The sequence below is a fragment of the Malus sylvestris genome, chromosome 17 (assembly GCF_916048215.2).
Source record: "Malus sylvestris chromosome 17, drMalSylv7.2, whole genome shotgun sequence".
Lineage (NCBI taxonomy): Eukaryota > Viridiplantae > Streptophyta > Magnoliopsida > Rosales > Rosaceae > Malus > Malus sylvestris.
In genome coordinates this window covers 32,799,178-32,819,242 of record NC_062276.1, presented here as the reverse complement: position 1 = coordinate 32,819,242, position 20,065 = coordinate 32,799,178, and the positions used below count along the sequence as shown (strand labels likewise).

Genomic DNA, 20,065 nt, shown 5'->3' with positions numbered 1-20,065 from the left:
TAATACTATTGCGGCAAGTTTTTTAGATATAACCTTGCAACAAGTCGTCTTTGTATTAATTTGTAATCTTAACCGGTTTTGTTGTGTTGTGTCAATTAGTTAAATTAAGCGGTACATCCAATTGTGGTTTATAAACATTTAATTCTCTTTAAAAATTGAAGGACATTTAATCAGAATTTTAAGTGATCCTTTAAAGTCTAACGGGGTATTTAATCAGGATTTTTAAGAAATTCATACATTTTAAGTGTATTAGTTTAGAAATTGATTTGAAAAGATTTTAAAAAAGTTGGGAAACTCGAAAAAATTAAAGATATTTCACAGCATATTTTAAACATTATCAAATCTCTTCTTAAAATTTTGAGGAAATTCACTCAAAACTTTACATAAAAACTTTAAAAATTATTAAACTTCATCAAAATTCATAAATCTATTCTATTCCCTTAAAATCTGAATTGAGTACACCTCTAATTGAAAAAATTCAAATCTAAACCTAATATGAAAAATCACTAAATTACATAGAAATTCTAAACCAAATCTAACAATGATCAATTACAATTCTAATACGATGTTGTAATTATTTAGAGTTTTTGAGGGTAATATAAGTAGATGATTTGGGGCCTGGAACTTGCTTAAAACCCTAAATTGCCAATTGAAACGAGAAAGAAGAGAAGACCGAGAGAACGAGAGGCTCCCCGTCTTCCTTTGTGCTAGTAATCCATGGCGTCAACGAGTCAACGATCCCTCCTCCTCCTCATCACCCTCCTCTCCCTCTTCGCAATCTCCGCCACCGCATCAAGGCCCTGTAAAACCCTCTTCGTTTCCTCCTACTCCTTCTCCCTCCGCCGCCTCCCCTCCTCCTCTTCCTCCTCCGGCTTCGTCACCATCGTCACTGAGATCAGCCAGATCCGCCCCGTCCACCTCCACCCCGCCCGCTTCGACGACGGCTTCGTCCCACACCCTCACCAAGACGCCGCCAGCGAGAAGCGAACTCAGACGGCGCCGCTCTTTCCCGTTATAGGAACGGACTCGGGGTCTTCCTCCTACGACCTCAGCTCCCTCCGCGATCGCACCAAGGACATCCTGAGCGTCGTCGTTTCGCTACTCTTTGGCGTCGGCTGCGGCGCTCTCACCGCCGCCATCCTGTTCCTGGCTTGGTCCGTTTTCATCAGTCGCCACGACGGCGGCTCCAGCTCTTCCGATGACGATTTTGAAGACTTCAGCCCTAAGAAGATGGGTTATGTCAAGATTCCGGAGGTGACCGCTGACTCCGTTTCCCCACCACCGTCTACAGTCAAGGAAGCTGCCGCCGCCGTGTGAATATCATGATGATGATGACGTCAAATTGGTAATTCTATAAATATCTTATAATTAAACAAAAATGTTTCCCTTGGACGATGAGAACTTTGTGACTGTGTGGTGGGTTGGCGATCAAATAAGCTTAAATCGTACGCCGTGGTCTGTATTTATCGAATTACGACTTAATTATTGTCATCTCACTCTTTATCTATATATATAATGATACTACATTTGAAATGCTGTTGCAAGTTGTTATATGCTCGAAATTATTTTTACCTTCGATTCATCGATTGATGCTGGTGGTGGATGGGAATTGGGCATGCATATCCATAATGTTGAAGATGTTGAGCATTAAACCCTTACTATTAGAACACAGCTTATTCTGGGGGGCTTTCTTAACCGTTTTTAGCCGTCTAGGGAATTGGCATTCCTCGGAAGAATTGGAGAGATGATCGGTTTTCCGCAATGTCTAAATTTCCATTTCAAACGAATGTATTGTTGGCAAAGGTGAAAGAATGTATTCCTGTTTTATTGTCTTCCTTCAGCTTCATCTTGCTTTATGACGACGCGATTGATTTTCATGGTTATTGGGGTGTCAATCTCGTCTCTTACTTGGATGGGGAGGAATAGGAGGACGAGTATCAGTGTTGGTGGGTTATCTCTATTGAATTTGATGTCCATTGGGTAGTTGCTGAGCATATTGGTGTCAAATTTGAATTTTCTTACTTTATATGGCTATGTTTGCTGTCTTTGTTTCCTATGAAAGATTACTTTATATTTGAAACATATGATCTATAGCAGGCTGGGTTATTTAGTTGTTGTTAGCACTTTGATTGGGAAGATCTGGATGAACCAGATAACATACTTCAAATTGTGAAGAATATGTTACCGCAATTGCTTTAAATTGTTTGGTTTATCAATCCGTAGGTGACAGATGAGCTTCTTAATGTGTTTGCAGTGAGCCTTCCGTTAGTGATAGAGAATGAACTTGGGAGTTATAGAATATGAGGGCAGCTAAATTACGGGAGGTGATGGTTCATAACCATCAACAGATTGTTAGGTCAAAAGGAGATGGGTTATGGGTTGCAGGTGAGCTATAAATGGAGAGGTCGAGTTTTGACCGTTGTGAAGGCAGATGATAGTTCTAACTCTCAAAGTAGGCAATTTAGTTGTAAATCTTATTTCATTTAGCCAAACCTGCGTTAAGGAGAGATTAAACCAAAGATTAATCCAAGGCTTAGAAATAACCACGATCACTTAACCAAAAACTAAAATGTTTCCATGTTCGGTGAAAAACTATAAGGTATCTGTAGTGGTATGACATTGACAACGACTCGTTGGAGTTTGGAGGTGTATGTTCTACTTGGACTGCAACCCGGTATATGATTAGTTGTTACTTTTGAGATCATTGTTGATTGTTGGGTACATGTCTCGTCGTTTTAATTGGTACCTTATTTTCAGGTGATTGTAAACTGAGTTTTGAAACATGTAGATATAGCTCTAATAATCGACAATCGTGGTAGGTACCTGTTAGCTAGACTGGTGTACTCGGTTAGCCGTCTTCCTGCAAGTAATCATAGTGTCCATGAGTTTCACTCTTCCAGGTGATATTTCTGATATGAATCCGTATGTGGATCTTTTGGTCTTCAATGCATGGAACTTTTTATAACTTCAATCTTTACCCTTCATTTTGCCTAAGATTTTCAGCCGGTACTACCAAGAACCAGTATCACAATATCCAACAACTGCCTAGCTATGTAAAGTTGACATGCAGATGTTCCACAGCGGACCAATCATTCAGCATCGTAATAACCGCCCCTGCGACCTCTCACTTTGTCTGCGAATCAAGAAGATAACTCTCTCGCTCCGAGGACAATGTCCTCGTTTCAATGGCGCAGTATTGGTTTACTTCTTTCACGGTTCTTCATCGTAGCAGTTGACAAATTTCGATTTCTCTGATTTTTGAAATTGCCTCCTACGACAACCCTAAATAGACATCCTCCATGATGAATTAGTTTGTAAGAGAGGAAACCAACTCTGCTAAAACTTGAGTTATTCAGTTAGTTTGTAATCATCCCTATCAATCCAAAAAGACTTCAAATGCTTGTCAATCGCAAGCGACACCAACGTGATTTCGTCCATGAGCACATGCGACCGGTCTCCGGCAACAAACTCAAAAACCTCGCCATTGACTTCGAGCGAGCTACATCCTGGCACCTTTCTCACCTTTTTCTCCTCCATTCCCTTCCTCAGCATTGTGACATCGTCCCACTGGTTGGCGGAGGCGTAGATGTTTGAAAGAAGAACACGCACGCCACTGTGGTCTAAGCTTTTCCCAGACAAGCGCTCGACCATTTCTTTACCTAACTCAACATCTCCATGAACCCTACAAGCATTGAGCAATGCACCCAAGACGTACGAGTCTGGTTCCATGGGCATCTCTCTCACAACTTTCTTTGCCTCTTCTAGCATACCAGCTCTTCCCAGTAAATCAACCAAACAACCATAGTGCTGGACCCCTGGCTGTATCCCGAAAATGTTACTCATACTTCCAAAGATTCGCAATCCCTCGTCCACCAAACCCATCCGACTGCAAGCACTCAACACGCATATGAATGTAACTTCATTGGGCGCAATTCCTTCATTCTGCATTCTCGCAAACAACGATATGGCGCTCTCACTTTCACCGCTATTTGCAAGCCCTGAAATCAAAGAAGTGAAAGCAAAGACATCCCTACTCGGCATCTCATTAAACACAGCATGAGCAGTTTCAACACAACCGCACTTTGTGTACATGTCGACAAGAGCAGTGCCCAACACTCTATCTAATTTCATCCCCTTCCGGCTCACATATGCATGTATCCACCTTCCTTGATCCAGTGCACCAAGGAAAGCACAAGCAGTGAGTGCACCAACAATCCCGGCATGGTTAGGCAAAACCCCAGAAACCTGCATATCGACGAAAAGCTCCAAAGCCTCACTGAACAACCCAACTTGCACATACCCATTTATCAAAGCGCTCCACGAAACAGCATTCTTCTCAGGCATTTCATCGAACAGCTCCCGTGCAACCTCAACTTGACCAGACTTCACGTACCCGTTAATCAACGCAGTCCAGGTAACAACATCTTTATAAACGCTCATATCGAACAGTTTCCGAGCTGGGTTTATGGAATCACAAGTCACATACAAATGGATCAACCCATTCTGCACAAAATCGTACGACTCCCACCCCAACCGGATTGCATGGCAATGGAGCAACAAACCCATTGACAGATATGAGAGGTCGGCGCAAGCTCGAAGAAGAAAGGAGAAAGTGTAGTTGTTGGGCAGGAGGCCGCTTTGAATCATGTCGTTGTAGAGAGACAGAGCTCTCATGGACTCATTTCTCTCGGCGAAAGCTCTGATCATGACGTTCCAAATGTAGGTGGTCCGGTGTGGCATGTGGCGGAAGAGTCGAAATGCATGGCGTAAATCGCCGGAGTTCGATTCGGAACAGAAGGCGATGATCTTGGCAGCTGCGTAAGGATCGAAAAGGGTGCCGGAAACTGTGAGGTGGGATTGAGTTTGCTTGATATGCGCCATCGTGAGGCATTGGTCCAAAATTGACAGAGCTCTCCTGCTTGATTTCATGTAATACTTTCGATTTCGGAGGCAATCTGATTTCGCATAAAGTCGTTAATTAAATATTGAGAAAAGATACAAATAAAAATTTAACAAATAACCAAGAAATTCTACCATGTAAATTATTATGTTCTATGATCTGTTTTCTGAACTGAAAATTCGTGAGTATTGATCACTGAACTTGTTATGATGTAAAGCAATCATTTTTTTTTTGTCAATTCTGTTAGAACTTTTATCTATGTTTTTTCTCTCTTTAAATCCTTTATTTTGGATTGATGTTCTAATGGAGTTAGAGAAAATTATCATTTCTCTATATTAAAACAAGTTCAAGAACTAATGCTTATGGATTTTTAGTTCAATGGTCAAAACTTTAATTGAGCTAAAATTCAGTGATCACTACTCCAATTAGCTTCAATGTTAATTGTTTGCTTTCCCCTTTTAATCAGTAATGTTCACGTTTTCTCGAATTGGCTCTTAAGGACATGAATAACTAGTAAATATGTATTATACGATTCATTAAAAACATAACAAGCTATTTTGATCTAGTATCATTTCTCCTTTCAATGCTAAAAGATGTCCTAAGTTCGAAACTCTTCATCCCTCCATTGTCAGAAGACAAAACATCTTGTTCAAATTACGGTGGCGGGTTCTGAACCCCAAACCTCATGCTTTGCAAATAGTGTTATCCACCATAAGGTTATGCCTCAGTTTGTAAACTCTAACCACATGCATGGCTCTTTTATTTGACAGGCTAACGGTGCAAGACTCTACCACAGAACATTACATGTATACAGAAGTCGACAGCCGAACTCTCTTGTCCTTTTGAATTGTACGTCCCACTTTTTCTTCCATATTCTCCAAGATCTCAGGAGCACATTCCCATTCAAAAGCAGGAGCATCGCTGCCAAGTAAAAGTGCACCGTGCGATGAGCAAGGGGCCATCCCGCGCATACCCTTCTCTAGCTCCCAAAAGGCAGCAGAGCGAAGTCTTGGCCTTTGACATCGATGCTCGAACCAATGAACCTTTCTGGTTTGTATTTGAAAGGTTCTTCCCAAATACTCGGGTCCCTCGCAATCGCCCAAACATTTACCAGAGCAAAGCAATGCTTAGGAATATGATACTCGGAAACCTCACATGCCTCGTTTGTGCAACGCTGTATGACTGGGGCTGCAGGGTGGAGCCGGAAAACTTCTTTCACTGCCGCTTGAAGGTAAGGTAGATTCGCAATGTCGGTCTCTTCAACAAACCTGTCATTTCCTACCACTTGGATGATCGACTCACAAAAAGTATCCCTTTGATGATATTTCTAGGAAGGCTTTTCAATTCGTCATCTCTATCACTTCTCCATTCTAGTAACACATCTAACAAGTCCGGCTTGTCCTTCTTAATACTCTTTTGGATTCTGATTTTCCTCTCTTCCAACTTCTCGTTGATAAGTTTCTCGTAGAAAGCATCCTATCTCGGGAAAATCTTCATTGTTCTCCGTTTCAATTCTTGAGGATCTTGAATATTGGGATGAAATCAACAACAACATTGGATATGCCGAGAATTTTCGCCAGTTCCCTCATTGTCTCTTTTAGTTCTCTCCCTTCCTTTTTTGTGCAATCGAAAAGGCTCTTACTACATACAAGGTTACTCATAAGGTTGGCTAAGGAGAAGAAAGCCCACTCTCTAATGGCCACATGATTCTTTGACATTGAAGTTTAATAGAGTTGCTTCAGTACCCCCATGAACCTACTATTAAACAAAAGATTCAAGATTATTGAAGAAATGGAAAGAGTACATCCAGAACTGGAATTGGCATAAGTATTGAGCATTAGACAACCAAGACTACACTCCGTCGTCAACTGTTATTCTTTCAAGCTGCATACTTTTCCCTCGTTCACCATGGTGGCGGCAGGAAATATGGGATTGGGGATTTTTTGTGGGTGATGGTTGGTGGTGGGAAATATGAGATGGGGATTTTTTTTGGTTGATGTTGGTGGTGGAAGAACCCTTGCAGGGAGGAGGAAAAAGCCCAGAACTCACAGAAGGGCTCGCAGGGAGGTGAATCAAGCAGGACGAAGAGAGATGCCGTCGAAATCGAGGTCGATGAGGTGAATCAAGCAGAACGAAGCGAAGTTCCTAGCTAATCCCGTGGTTTTTGGGGGGACTCGTGAAGACCGGCTAGCATGCCTCGCAGGGACTCGTAGTCGAGGCGAGTCCCATTTATTTTAGTCCCACAACCTACCAAACGTAGGATTATAGTCCTACTTAAGGTAGTCCAAGCCAATCCCTCCTAAGGAGGTGTAACAAACGTGCCCTAGATATATAGGAAAATTTTCCATCCCTCCAATAGACCAAAGCTAAATATTAAAAACTACAATCTTGATACAAATCATTGAAAAAAAATTTGTTCTTTGAATGAAATTGGATCATGCCACTAGTACTACGGTGTTGTGGTATTTTTCTTTCACTTGTAATTACTGTTCTAAAAATCCTTACTTAGCGCCACGGTCACTGCGCCGATTAGTCCATAGACGTTTGAAAATTAAAAAAATACACCTAGACCCTCTTAGGCGCCCTCCTAACTCGCTTAAACCCGCTCTAAATCGTGACTCTCACTTAGATAGAAAATCAATAACTCTCTTAAAGTGTAATTTATGGAGGGCTTACATAGTTACATGTGAAAATCAATTTCAATATTTAGGACTAGGAAGGAATTGAAGATCAATCTTTGCAGTTACCAGTTTATCCGAGCAGTATACATCATCGAGCAGGTAAAATTTTAGATGCGACGGACAAACCTGTTGCTTGCGATTTGGTTCAAAAGCCTTCAGGGCCTTAAGAGAGCACACCTCTTCCGCCAATATTCTTCTTAGCACTCTCCACCGCGTACCCACCGGAGAAAAAAATAACGGACACCCCTTCGTATGACATTAACCGGAAGGCCTCAGTGACGATATGGTTGCAGAAAACATCATCGTGTTGACGAAAGATCTGGCATGTCATTTCCGGTGAAGATGCCACAATGACGGGCTGTGAACCCAATTTCAGGCTAAAGAGTAGACCATTAATTTTTGATAGCTTGAATAGATCTTCATGCAGGCGAATGCTGAGGTGAGGAAGGCTCCCAAGTATCGGCCATCCAACAGGTCCCACCGGCAAGTTTTTCCAGTTCTTGTTTCTGTAACCATGGACTGCATGAGTAGTACTGCAACGTTGGTAATGCAGAGAGGGAAGGTTGCAGCTGCTGCTGCTGAAATTGAAGTAAAATGCAGGTAATCCATGGTGTTATTTCTCATCTTCTGGTTCTTCTCCGCTCTGAGTATATGTAAATTACGTATGTGCTTACAAACAAAGCATCTTTCTTTGAACAGTTGTCCGATGCATGTAACGCTTTCTGGTAGAAATTGAGGTGGTGATGACAAGTTTACAGTGCATGCAATAAAGTGCTTCTGGATAAACCAAGACAAAAACGGCGTCGCAAGCTAGAAGAAATGGAGGAAGTCATTTATATTTTTTGATAGCAAAGATATATGTGAATTTTGTTAAGAAAGAAGCTTTCTTTTTCAATGAAAATAAAGAAGGATTAGGCAAGATTAGCTTTTCGTCAACAGTCGCGTGCGAGACATTAACTCTATCTTGACAGAGAAAGAACCGTTGGTAAGAAGAACCTGACCACATACAACTTCACCATCCTAGATAAAATCAACATAAAAGGTGTCGCCTCCATCTAATCTCAATATCTGCTACAAAATAACTCATTTGGTGGCAAAAGCAAATAATGGACGAATTGACGAACATACTCATTCATTTCCCGCAAGGTTTATCTTGCTCTCACAAAACATTCTCAAGTTTGAGAAATTACACTATACACTTCTTGACGTGTTGTGAGACCTCCATCTATTTTTCTTTTCGCAGTTGTATTTGAAGAATTGACGAACATACACGAGGTTTAGAAGGCGTGGTAGAAAACAACGTAGAAGGTACCTCCTCCGTCTATTGTCAAATCTAAATATAAGTTTTTGACTATGTTTTTGAAGATGCATGTCAAAAGCATTCGTCTTTTTAAAGACAATTTGCCAATTTGCACCACGATCTAGTGTTGTTTCTCAGAAAGCCAACAACATATGCTCGGGAATCAATTTATTAATGACCACTTTGTCCCGAATCCTCAATACTCGGATGAAGACTTCACACATTGACATCGAATGAGGCACTCCTGAAATAAACCTTCAAATCGCAAGGTCGTCTCAGTTTCTCGACCCATCAAAAACTTACAAACGCCTACGCAAACTCAAAGGATCAAATTGATGAATCCTTGAGGATATTCGAGACTGCATTCGACTACAGACCTTGGTGAATTTTTTGGTACGATTTACAAGGCTCAGTACCTCGAAGCATTAACATACATGTAGCCGAGAGGCGAGGCTTCCCTGGGATGATAAGGATCTCAGAACTGCATCTTTGGCATTGGACCTTGAAGAATTGTCCAATGCGATGGCAAGAGAAGTTCAAAAAGCCAACATGCACCACGAGTCTATCTTTCTTTACCATCTTAGGAACTCCAAACGACATAAATTGGCTGCTAGAAACAGGAAAAATAAAAGGATACGATGCTACAAATCTTTAAAGTTCAAATATTTTCCAAAGTTCAAATATATTTAACCATAAAGATCTTTTTCATCAGAGCTTCATAGTCTCTGAAAGATAAGTCATACAATACCGAGGAAATGCACGCCGAAAGGGGGGGAAGAGGGGAGGGGGAATGCAGAGAGAAAAATAGATTGAGCATCATATCACATGCTAATGCATTCAACCGGAAGTTTCTCCCGTAGTAAGCGGACTAGAAGCAGAACGTGGAACGGTTTCATACAATCAACAAATTTCAATATTCAAGTGAGCCGAGAGATGGTAGCCCTGAAACAATGTCTTGACCTTCGCCACCACCGCTGTTCAACCTTTGACCTGTATTTGGGCTAAAGGATTCAACTGCTTGGTGCCCCATTTTGTGCACATCCTCAGGAGAAAGTATCTTGATATACCAAACATTGTTCACAAAAGACCTGCATATGATTTCATATACTAGTGAGACCCGCAAAAATGTCGTATTACTTGTTGCTCCTTCATATAATGTAAAAGTTAAATATACTAAGTAACTGACTAAAAGGAAACGTTCAAGAGAAGACTAAAGAAATTATTCCTTGGGGGTTAAACCACCATTTCTATATATTTCAATTAGAATGTTATGGCAAAAATTGTTTTATATCCTAAGAACTTCCCCACACATGGCCTCCCGCCACTGGAGCTGAACACGTGGCGTTCAATATAAATTAGGACTAGGAGGTTGCAGTTGAGAGAATTCAACTTAAAACCTCACTTTGATACCATGATAACATTTGCTTGTTCCCAAAGATGTAAACCACATTCCATTTTTTTCTATATGATATCCAGTAGTATAACTAGTCAAAGGATTAAATTGGTATACAGGTAATCTAATGGTAAGCAGAATGATATGTAACTGATCTGAGAACTTACTCCCATGGGTCGTCTCCAAGGAGAAGCACATCATCCTCCCTGTCAACGAATACAAGCTGCCAGCCTGATCTAAGACGATCCTCCAACTTCCCCTCAATCCCAAACATCTGTCCCAGCTCTTCTCGCAGCTCATGATAGCTGCTGAACCGGGATATGTCCAGTGAGCGGCCAACTGACCCTGACTTATAAACCTGCACTAGCAACAGAGTATCATCCGTCCAGCAATTTAAAAAAAAATGAAAGCAATAACATTGAAAAAGCAAAACACCTAATTACTTTCAGCTCACACCTTGACAAATGTACAATTGTTGGGGGTCGGTGGATCAACTTGCCCTGCACTGTGCAACAACTCAGAAGAGTCTTGCATGCAACCATACAGAGATCTCTGAAGTCCCGAGTCCCCTAAAGGCATTGAAATGTCAGCATCATTTGAGGAAGTCGCAAAACTGGGCGCACTGGTTGGGAATAGAAGTCCAGAAGATTCAATATTAACACCAAACAGAGTAGGATTATGGGTATCTGAATTTAAATTCTCTTGCTCAACTGCATTGTCTTTCTCATTAAATGGTGGAAATGACATTGAGTTGGCAAAAGCATTGGCCTGTCCATGTGCATACTTTGGAGCCCAGGATTGCTGAGGTGACTGCTCAGTTGGCATTGAATGACCAGCTCTGGACATGCTCAAAAGATTTCCGCTCCCATCAGGACACAGTGTACCAAGCATGTTCTGTCTAGGAGTAGTAGATGCTGAGAACTTTGTGCTTGAATCACTTAAGTCCGTTTTCAGGAACGACGTAGATGACACATTCATTTGCTGACTCTGATGGAGTTGTTCATTTTGAACCTTGAGTGCATCCTGATAGGCGTTTTGGTGTTGCTGAGCCTGCTCATCTGTTTGATTGTTAAATTGTTGCTGGAGAAGGTGCTGAGGCATATTCTCCATTGAAACTTGTTGCTGTCCCTGCAGGACATTATGAGGGATTGACTGCTGAATTGCTTGCTGTTGTAACTGCAGCATCGGATTGTGGCTACCCGACTGCTGAACATACTGAAAAGGCTGCTGAAAGTGCATCATCTGTTGTCTTAGCTGATCTCCACTTCCTAGATTCTGCGAACCAGCAGCCAACATGGCCTGGTACTGCTGATTGTGATCATTTCCAATCAATGTCGAATCCAATCTCTGTTGCATCCATGGAAACATACCAACATTTTGAAAGTTCATGGACTGAAGACCTTGCTCTACAGCTCCCCCCCTTAGCCACATTAAGCTATTAGATTCATCTCTATTATCTGCAGTAACAATGAAGCAAAGAACAATTAATCTATTTGGACTTTCTAACGCCCATATGAAGCAAGTTTTTTTGGGAAAAGGAAACACTACATCTGCCTTTATAGTGAATTATACAGCATGCAATGAAATACCACAGGTTTTACCAAAACAATACAAATGCCACTCTCTTGACTTAAAGCATGGTAAGTGGAATTTTAAATGGGTCATACTATCTCATTGGAAAGCAAAACCTTTTGCATGTTAAGTTGAAATAAATAAAAGCAATATGTGCCATTGCCTTCTCACTCAACGCATTTAATATGAAACTGTGAGATGATGATGATGCATAAAAACTCAATGATTCATATCTTAACATGAGATACTTCAGAGCATAACTAAAGGTGAGAAAGCAATGACAAACAAAAAATAGTCTTATTACAATTTTTCAGACAAGAGCAACTTAGGAACTCTGGTGACTTTTATAGGGTCCAAAGGGCGACCCCAAGCCAACAAGGCTCCCACTTTGCGAGGGTCAGGGGAGGAACGTCTATCGTACGCAGCCTCTCCTGAATCACTTTGGCCTCAGATAGACACTAGAATGGCATGAAGTAGATCCGAGGAGAAAGCACCATAATATCACAAACATTAAACAGCTTATATCATGCATAAAGAAAAGTATTTTACTGGACCATTTTGAAATTTCAAACCTACACTTCTCCATAAAGAAATTTACTTGACCTTCATCTATAGCACTTAGAATTAGCCTATCAAACATGTGTATCAAATTTAATCCATTCAATGCCAAAAGCAAAAAAAAAATTGAAAATAACATTGAATTTTTCTGAGGATAAAGGCACCAAATAATAAAACCACATTTGAACATAGGCTTTACCATGCATAGATGAGGCCCCAGGATGCCAAGGACGTTTCAGTCGAAGGGGAAACAGTGATGGGTACATGGGGAAAGTTGTCAAAGGCTCAATCTCCCATAATGATACCCTTGGCTGCCTCTCACCTGCAGTAGACTCATCCCAACCAACCTAAAGAAAGAAAAGAACAAAATGTTAAGAATAAAACTTTATATAAGGCAGAAACAAAATGGCCCAAACTCGTAAAGCCTGGTAAAAATAACGGAACATGGTGACAACATACCGTAAAGAATACCATGTGTATTCTGCCCAATGGTTTGCGAGTTTTTTTAGAACAAGGTGTTTCATTTCAGGTACCAATTGGTCTAAAAATATTATTATTCAAAGTACAATTTTATATATTTAGTATAAATATGTGCCCTTTATTATAGTTAAGAGTCCTTGCACTAGGTATTACTGTATTAGCACCTGGGAGTCTATTTTCTTTAGCATTGGTAGTTTTTCTCCATTAAGTTTTCATTAAGTCAGCCACATTTTTCATTAGGTATTAATGTATTAGCACTAACGGAGGACATGACACAAAACCGAGCGCAATGGCGTTCTAGGATTCACATAGCCGACCCCACTTAGTGGGAAAAGGTTTTGTTGTTGTTGTTGTTGTATTAATGTATTAGCACTTGCATTCATCGTGCCCAAGCCATACAAAGACTAGAGAACACAAGTCAGAGAGGCACCAATAGCAATGGAAGCCAAGGTAGGACACAACCAATGGGATGAGGAGGGTATGTGGAAAAAGAATATGAAGAAGGGTATAGGCGGTTTTCAAGGTGTGAAAATCTGAATTTCTTATTTGTCTACCTTTTCATTTCTTCTTTCAAAATTCATTTTCCAAATCAAATATTTTGTCTACTATTTACCACATTGACCATTTAGTGGTGAAAGAGATGGAGACTGCTTAAGGGTCTATTTTGAGCTTTTAAGAAAGAAAAAAAAAGTGAAAACTCTAATCATAATGGGTTTTAAATACCATAATTCTTCGTAGAATTTCGTTGTGAACAATCAGAGTGGACTGCCACAGATAAATACTGGGAGATTTTGATACGTCTCAAATGCATGAGGGAGGTCCTTGTACTTTCAAACTGAGATGAGGTTAGCACAACTTACACTTGCAAAAGAAACCATGAAAAATACCCTCTGGACTTCTGATAGAAACTTGGTTTTGATGTGCTCACTTGTGTTCGGACCAAATTTCAATAAACTAAATTTGTTTTAAGTATATCCTTGTGTGTGTGTGTGTGTGTGTTGGGGCATGGGGCGTTTAATAGAGTAAATACAAGAAACCAAGAAAAAAAAATTGGTCCCATAGACAGGTTGGTGTCGTCATATTACAGGCACACATATAGGAAAGTAGATGGAGATTTGTTCTTCCTATCAGAGTTCTTAATCTTTCATTAAACAGCATTAGATATATAACGTCTGATGTCTTACCTACCACACCATACAAAATTATAAATGGAGTCCAGGGCGTATAATCACAAGGAAATGCAATTGTATAACTACTGTATACAAATAATGCATCATTACCTTGACAGATCGCCAATGAGAATTTGGCCACCGAACAGGATCCAGATCACTTATGCCAGTTATCGTACCCATGTACCTTGATAAGCCCAACATTGATCATGTTAATAGTGTGCATTTAAGTATATCAACGCAACACACATCAAGAAAAAATCAGTTGGGTGAACACTATTAAGGAACAATATATTTTCTGCTCTAAAATAGTTTATCCAGTATCGGTGGAATATACACATATGCGCCAACTAACCCTCCATACACTGCAATCTCTAAATAATACCCATGCATGTCATGATTAATTTTACTAGCCTCGTTTAAACACATTTGAAAATTTTCTAAATATTTGATGGATGTTGACACAATATAAAGCACTAATCTTGTTGGTGTTTCACTTCTAGAGAACCTAGTGCCAAAATCCATATAGGTTGTTCATGCTCTAAGTTATAACCAAGCAATAAATTATTCTATGGTTGCAAGAAAAACTGTACAAAAGTGATCATTAGGTTTAACAATATGAATATTGTGGTTTGACCATGAATAGAATAGCTACAATACCTTCTGACACTAGACTCTTCAGTCTCAAATAGCATCCGGAATCGCATCCCAACTGAAACACGTGTGTGAAATACTGCTTTAATGTATTTTGATAGGGGTATGACAAACTCAGATGGACTAGCCCTGGACATCATAAACATATAAGCAGATGGGTAATAAAAGCATTGCAAGGAAACAATTATCTGGAGAAAATTTGCCACCTTGGATTATAAAAAACTGTAAAACAGCTGTTAGTTGAAGCTGCATGAGCTGCAGCAGCAAGAAGTCCAATATGCATGCTATCACTTGACAAAACAGAAGACGGCATCACAGTTTGTGGTCGAGTGGCACGACGAATCCCCAAAAAAAGCTGATTCTTTTCATTCCTATTATAGGATGTACCCAGGATATCAACGCATGATTTATATGCATATAGAGAAATCACAGGAAAAGAGAGACGAAAAATATACCAAATAAAAAGAACAGAATCTCCAGCAACAAGTCTTTTGGCACTAACAAACACACTCCAGCCTGTAGTAAGAAGATGTCGTTTCGGCTGTCCTGCAAGACGAGCAAGGAATGGAACAGGTCAGTTTTCAAGAATTTCCTTAATAAGTACTAGGTGACTACCTTGCACACAAAACAGCATTATCCAGTAAGCAGTGCAGAGCATTTTTTAAAAGTAGTTTCAGCAATAAAGATTCCAGCTTGTTTAATGATTAGAAGAAAGAGAGGATCCGGAAAACTAAAGCATAGTTTATCCATAAAGGAATAACTTGAAGATATTACATTTAAAACTATCCCACTTAAAAATAACAACAAAAAAACTAATAAAACTATAGAACTATATCTCTTGATCATATCTGCATTGCTGTAACTATATATTAATCAAGGAACAAGTAACACCATTGGAATATATTACATTAAAAACTGTTCCACTTAGAAATAAGTCAAATAACAGAACAGGAAAATAAAACTATATCCCTTGATCATATATGCAATATATTCCGCTCATGTATGTCATCCTCCTTTGCCCTCCCTAACTTTAAAAAGATTTTATTTGATTTGATCTTTGATCATATTCCACTAACCCGTACCAACACCGCCATCTCAGCACTCACTTAAGAGGCAAGTTTTGAGAAAAGAGTAGCCTTCTTTATAAACTATAAAGCATAAATCTTCAAGAATCTTTAAAAAGTTTACTTTTTGACATTTGACAATGGAAGCAAAAAAGAAAAGTTATCCTGATCTTAGGCACACAAATTTATCAAGTAGTCATTTTCATTATATTTTATTTACTATAATTAATAATTAATTAGTCATTTGACCTTGTTTACAATAATCTAGGATATTTTATTGCATGAGATTTCCATATAACGAGATCTAACTGTGGGTTAAGAAAAATAAATGAGCAACTATACAAGCTAAATGAAGAGTGTAAATCACCAAAAAGGTTTCAGATAGCCTAGTATTTTCATTCTAGGGTAACAAGATGGTTAGAAGTCCATTGATTCCTCAATGGATCACATTCTTTGATTTGACAATAAAAAATGTGAGTTCATCCTACTTTGCCTCTCTTTCTCCTTAATCCCTTTCTTTCCCTAAACCTCTACTCCATTTTTCTCTCTTACTCTCCAGGTTCTTCTATTCTCTCTCCACTTCCTGTTACACATTAATTTGGCGCCAAAGCATCTATCAAATACCAAAATCATATCATTCTTTTTTGCAACCATTCTAGGCATCACCTATTCAATAAAACGTAGCCATTAGCCATTCGGATCCACCACGAATGCACATACCACTGCAGAAACTGTGTAGATTGTACATGCCACAATCTAATCATAAGTGTAGTTTCGTTCCCAAAGAATAAGAGACAGCATAAGAATCAGAGCATGTATATCCTCTGTTTCCTGGATATGCCATCTGGAGATATTGCAGCACACTCCCCCACAGACCAGTAGAAGTCTGTTGTTTGGCCTCATGCACTGAGTCCATCACAGAACTGCTCCAACAAGCAAGGGCACCACAGGTCTCAGAAAGAGCTAATCTAATCGAGCACTAGTAAAACACAGTAGTGCTTGACCAACAGCTCATCCAAGATGGATCAAAAGATGAAGAGATTTGTGTTGTCTCAGTGCGGCAAATCTAACAGGGAACCTGGCCGTGTGGAAATATGAAATCTATAGAAAGAAAAGAAAACAAACTTAAAGCCCTTGGAGTCGGCAACCAGTAGAGCTCAAAAGCTTAAGTCGTTAACAAATGGACCAGCATTGTGTATCAAGCTAACACCGGGAACAGCAGGTCAAACATATTCTTCTTTTTTATCAATCATCCATATAATTCAGCTTCATCCACATCATACAGCCAACATTAGCAGCCCTTCCCTAAATGAGCTTCAGCACGGACTACATGTTCTCTTATCAACAATAATGTTCGTTACCAATTAGTAATACCATGATATTGCTACACACTTTAAAATAATGCAATGGCCGTCTCTTAATTACTTCAGTTGACTAAACTCTGTGAATGACCACACCAGGGTAGACTAAATCTGATCAAACAACATCCCATTGACAAAAATATTGTTCCAAGATGATTCAAGTCAACTTTTGATCATAGTGGTGACTGGCGAGTCTAGTGATCCTCAACATAACCATATGAGACTGAGGGTTGATTACATCAAAGTCTCCATATTTGAGATATTGCGTCCCTCTGAAGCAGTTTTCCATGCATGCATTAATCAGAGCGTTTTATCAAAATCTCTAGTTCACATTAGCGACTTGGGACTTCAATATTCAGTGTGGTCAGTGGAAGGGTTATAGAAATGATTATATACCATGCCAGGGTTATACATTTATGTGGTAAACAACATCTATCAGAATCCTTTAACGATGCCGTCAACATAAAGGATACATGACAAAAAAGTGGACTAGTCCACAGAGTGATCATGTATGTATAAAACCTGCAGGCGTTATACATTAATGATTTGAACGGACAAAAGTCATAACCCAGAAGTGTAGATTAGCCCACTAAATCAGTATGTACCATGGAATTTTCTCTGGTTCATGCAGAATACTGGAATTACAATCATTAAGGCAGCATGAGCATAATTTTAAAATTACAGTACCATCAAGAAGTGACTTGGGCATCAGCTGAACCAGGGTTTAAGTAAACAATCTTTGATGCGATTAGTTTATAAAGCAGATCAAATCCCCCAAAACACAAGACGTGGACAACCTAATCAATCCTGTAGCTGCATGAATGATTCTAACCTAAAATTTTCTTCCATTGCATGAACAGAAGAAGAAGAGACTACAAATCTGTGCTTTCCTTGCACGAATTATGTCTGATAACAATAGTTTGATGTTGCAAATCATTAGAGGAATACAAGCAGTCAAAAACTTCCAAACTTTTCAGGTATAATTCTAACTGGCAACATATTATATTAATGAAGAAATTATTATTTTCCAGTTACCAAAAAATTATTTATTTTGCAAAATATATGGCAAAGTGTGATATAAAATCCCCTACAATGCAAAGCAAGAAAGAAATGCGCCAAGTCCAAATCATACCTCGAAAAATATGCCTAAACTTCCACTCAACATCATGGAGATCCCTAGCAATAAGTTCCTGAGCTGGTGGTTGTAGCGTAAAATCCTGTAGGACATTATAAAAATAAAAGGGTTTAAATAAAAAGCAACACTACCCAACTAGAGTCAAATAAAAGAACAGAAAGACAATAGCAGTTTGATGAGGGAAGTACAAGTGGAGGAAAAACTTTCTCGGCAGCACGACGAGGAACAGAGAAGCCACCATGTGTACTAGTATCACTCGCGGTCAATGTCTTGCAAAAGTAGTTTGTGGGTTGCTTGCTTGGAAGCCCCAACTCCATTGGAAGAAATGTTTCTTTTTGTTCTTGCTGTGTGAGAATTTGTGCAGTTTCAAACAACATTGCAACTTATTACAGTAAGATAGAAAAACTCCAACAAATTAAACAGAAAAAAAAAAACAAAAACATAAGCATTTACCGGCGTCAAAGGCTGCAATGTCATTTGGGCATATACTTCATCTGTCTCCACATCTGCCTGAAGTTCAATGGTTAATCAATTCCAGTTCGGGTTTCAATTTTTAACTTGTGTTATTTCTTCTATATGTCATAAACAAGTGAAAGTAATGCAGCTGAATCAAAATTCAAAAAAGGCAAAGGGAACCCACATGCATGGTGATATTATGGAGCTGACAGATCAACTGGGGCGGCAAGCTCGGGTAGTTTGGTAGGTGGGCATCAATTTGCTTGTTGGTAGTGGCGGCAACCTGGTCGCTGTGGCCCTGCGGAAAGTAGACCACACGAGTCCCACGTGTCGGCAGGGATACCAGAGGCCCAGCGCACGCATGCCACAGCTCCGAATTCAAGCACTTCTTTTCCACTCCTCCTCCTCCCCCTCCTATCATTTTTCAGTCCAATTTCAATTTTTTATATATGTTTTCAAAGATCACCAACAACGACAGCAACAATAATAGTAATTAATGGCAGATACTTAATAAAACTACACCTAAACTCCAGAAATATAATAAACAAAACAAAAATATATATATAAAAATAGGGTTTTTACCTTCATGATCCTGCTGACCCAGCCCTGATGCTGAAAGCTTCATATCACTAAAGATATATAAATATTAACCTAAACCTTTCCCTAATTATATTTAAAAATTCACACATAGAAAACCCCTAATTTGCAGAACCACCCTCAACAACCCAAGAAAGAAGATGAACTCTACTGTATACTACTACTTCAAGTTCTCCAATTTTTCCATTATTCTCCACAAAATTGCCATCCTTTCCTGCAATTTGAAGCCCCAAACGGAGGAAACTGGAAACCCATCCCCTCCCTCCATGGAAGCATCACGCTCTCCTCTAAGAGATCGCCATGGAAGCAGGAGAAGCAGAAGCTCAAAGCTGATTGTTGCTACTCAAAAAGCTTTTTCCTCCTCCTTTTCCGGTCTATCACTGTCCATTCGATTCAAACCCCCAAAAGCCAAAGGGAGAGAGAAAGAAAGAGGAAGATTTTGCTTTGAAAGTTGAAACTTACAGTGCCCAACAGAGAGGAGAGAGAGAGATAGAGAGAGAGGAGAGAGAGGGGAAAGGGAAAGAGTGGGGGTCTTTAGTCTTTCCCTTCTTATAAGGGTCCCGACCGAGCTGGACCTCATACAAGGAGAGAGAGCCTAGGCGCGTTATGGGAAACCTCCGATCTGGGCCGTCCAGGGATCCGTACCTGTTAATCTCGACCGTTGAGTATGGGACTGATGTGACAGTATCCATGTGCCACCATCCCTCAGTGGTCCTTGTCAGAGTACGTACGTTCTATGTTTTAT

The 20,065-nt window shown here is 39.8% G+C and overlaps 3 protein-coding genes and 1 pseudogene across 4 annotated transcripts; 1 reads left to right on the top strand and 3 right to left on the bottom strand.

Annotated features, from left to right (window-relative positions):
* The first annotated feature begins 624 nt into the window (after positions 1-624).
* LOC126612530 (uncharacterized) lies at positions 625-1,533 on the top strand. The gene has a single exon (XM_050280966.1). The coding sequence runs from the start codon at positions 718-720 to the stop codon at positions 1,315-1,317; it is 600 nt and encodes a 199-aa protein (XP_050136923.1). The 5' UTR covers positions 625-717; the 3' UTR covers positions 1,318-1,533.
* A 927-nt stretch (positions 1,534-2,460) lies between these two features.
* Positions 2,461-5,060, bottom strand: LOC126612527 (pentatricopeptide repeat-containing protein At5g66520-like). Its single transcript, XM_050280964.1, has 2 exons — positions 5,035-5,060; positions 2,461-4,955 (listed from the first exon to the last, which is right to left on the bottom strand). The coding sequence occupies exon 2, from the start codon at positions 4,927-4,929 to the stop codon at positions 3,349-3,351; it is 1,581 nt and encodes a 526-aa protein (XP_050136921.1). The 5' UTR covers positions 4,930-4,955; positions 5,035-5,060; the 3' UTR covers positions 2,461-3,348.
* Positions 5,061-5,557: 497 nt separating this feature from the next.
* LOC126611980 (iridoid oxidase-like) lies at positions 5,558-8,191 on the bottom strand (annotated as a pseudogene).
* A 1,340-nt stretch (positions 8,192-9,531) lies between these two features.
* LOC126612526 (auxin response factor 8-like) lies at positions 9,532-19,851 on the bottom strand. Of its 2 annotated transcripts, XM_050280963.1 has the most exons (14): positions 19,306-19,851; positions 18,908-19,137; positions 18,721-18,777; positions 18,456-18,611; positions 18,265-18,349; positions 15,163-15,253; positions 14,914-15,078; positions 14,714-14,836; positions 14,165-14,240; positions 12,604-12,751; positions 11,059-11,731; positions 10,731-10,896; positions 10,442-10,632; positions 9,532-9,969 (listed from the first exon to the last, which is right to left on the bottom strand). In XM_050280963.1, exons 1-14 carry the CDS (start codon positions 19,346-19,348, stop codon positions 9,792-9,794), a joined length of 2,382 nt encoding a protein of 793 aa, XP_050136920.1. In that variant the 5' UTR covers positions 19,349-19,851; the 3' UTR covers positions 9,532-9,791. The 2 variants fall into 2 exon arrangements, with proteins under 2 accessions (XP_050136920.1, XP_050136919.1); XM_050280962.1 differs by having other exon boundaries at positions 10,731-11,731.
* Between the last annotated feature and the right edge of the window lie 214 nt (positions 19,852-20,065).

What these genes read in the sequence shown, in the direction of transcription:
- LOC126612530 (XM_050280966.1), top strand. Translation starts at nt 718, where the DNA reads ATGGCGTCAACGAGTCAACGATCCCTCCTCCTCCTCATCACCCTCCTC.
- LOC126612527 (XM_050280964.1), bottom strand. Translation starts at nt 4,929, where the DNA reads ATGAAATCAAGCAGGAGAGCTCTGTCAATTTTGGACCAATGCCTCACG.
- LOC126612526 (XM_050280962.1), bottom strand. Translation starts at nt 19,348, where the DNA reads ATGAAGCTTTCAGCATCAGGGCTGGGTCAGCAGGATCATGAAG. An exon ending in CATTGCAGCCTTTGACGCCG is followed by an intron (nt 18,612 to 18,720) that starts GTAAATGCTTAT and finishes ATTCTCACACAG; the next exon opens with CAAGAACAAAAAGAAACATT. An exon ending in TGGGGCCTCATCTATGCATG is followed by an intron (nt 11,732 to 12,603) that starts GTAAAGCCTATG and finishes TTGTTACTGCAG; the next exon opens with ATAATAGAGATGAATCTAAT.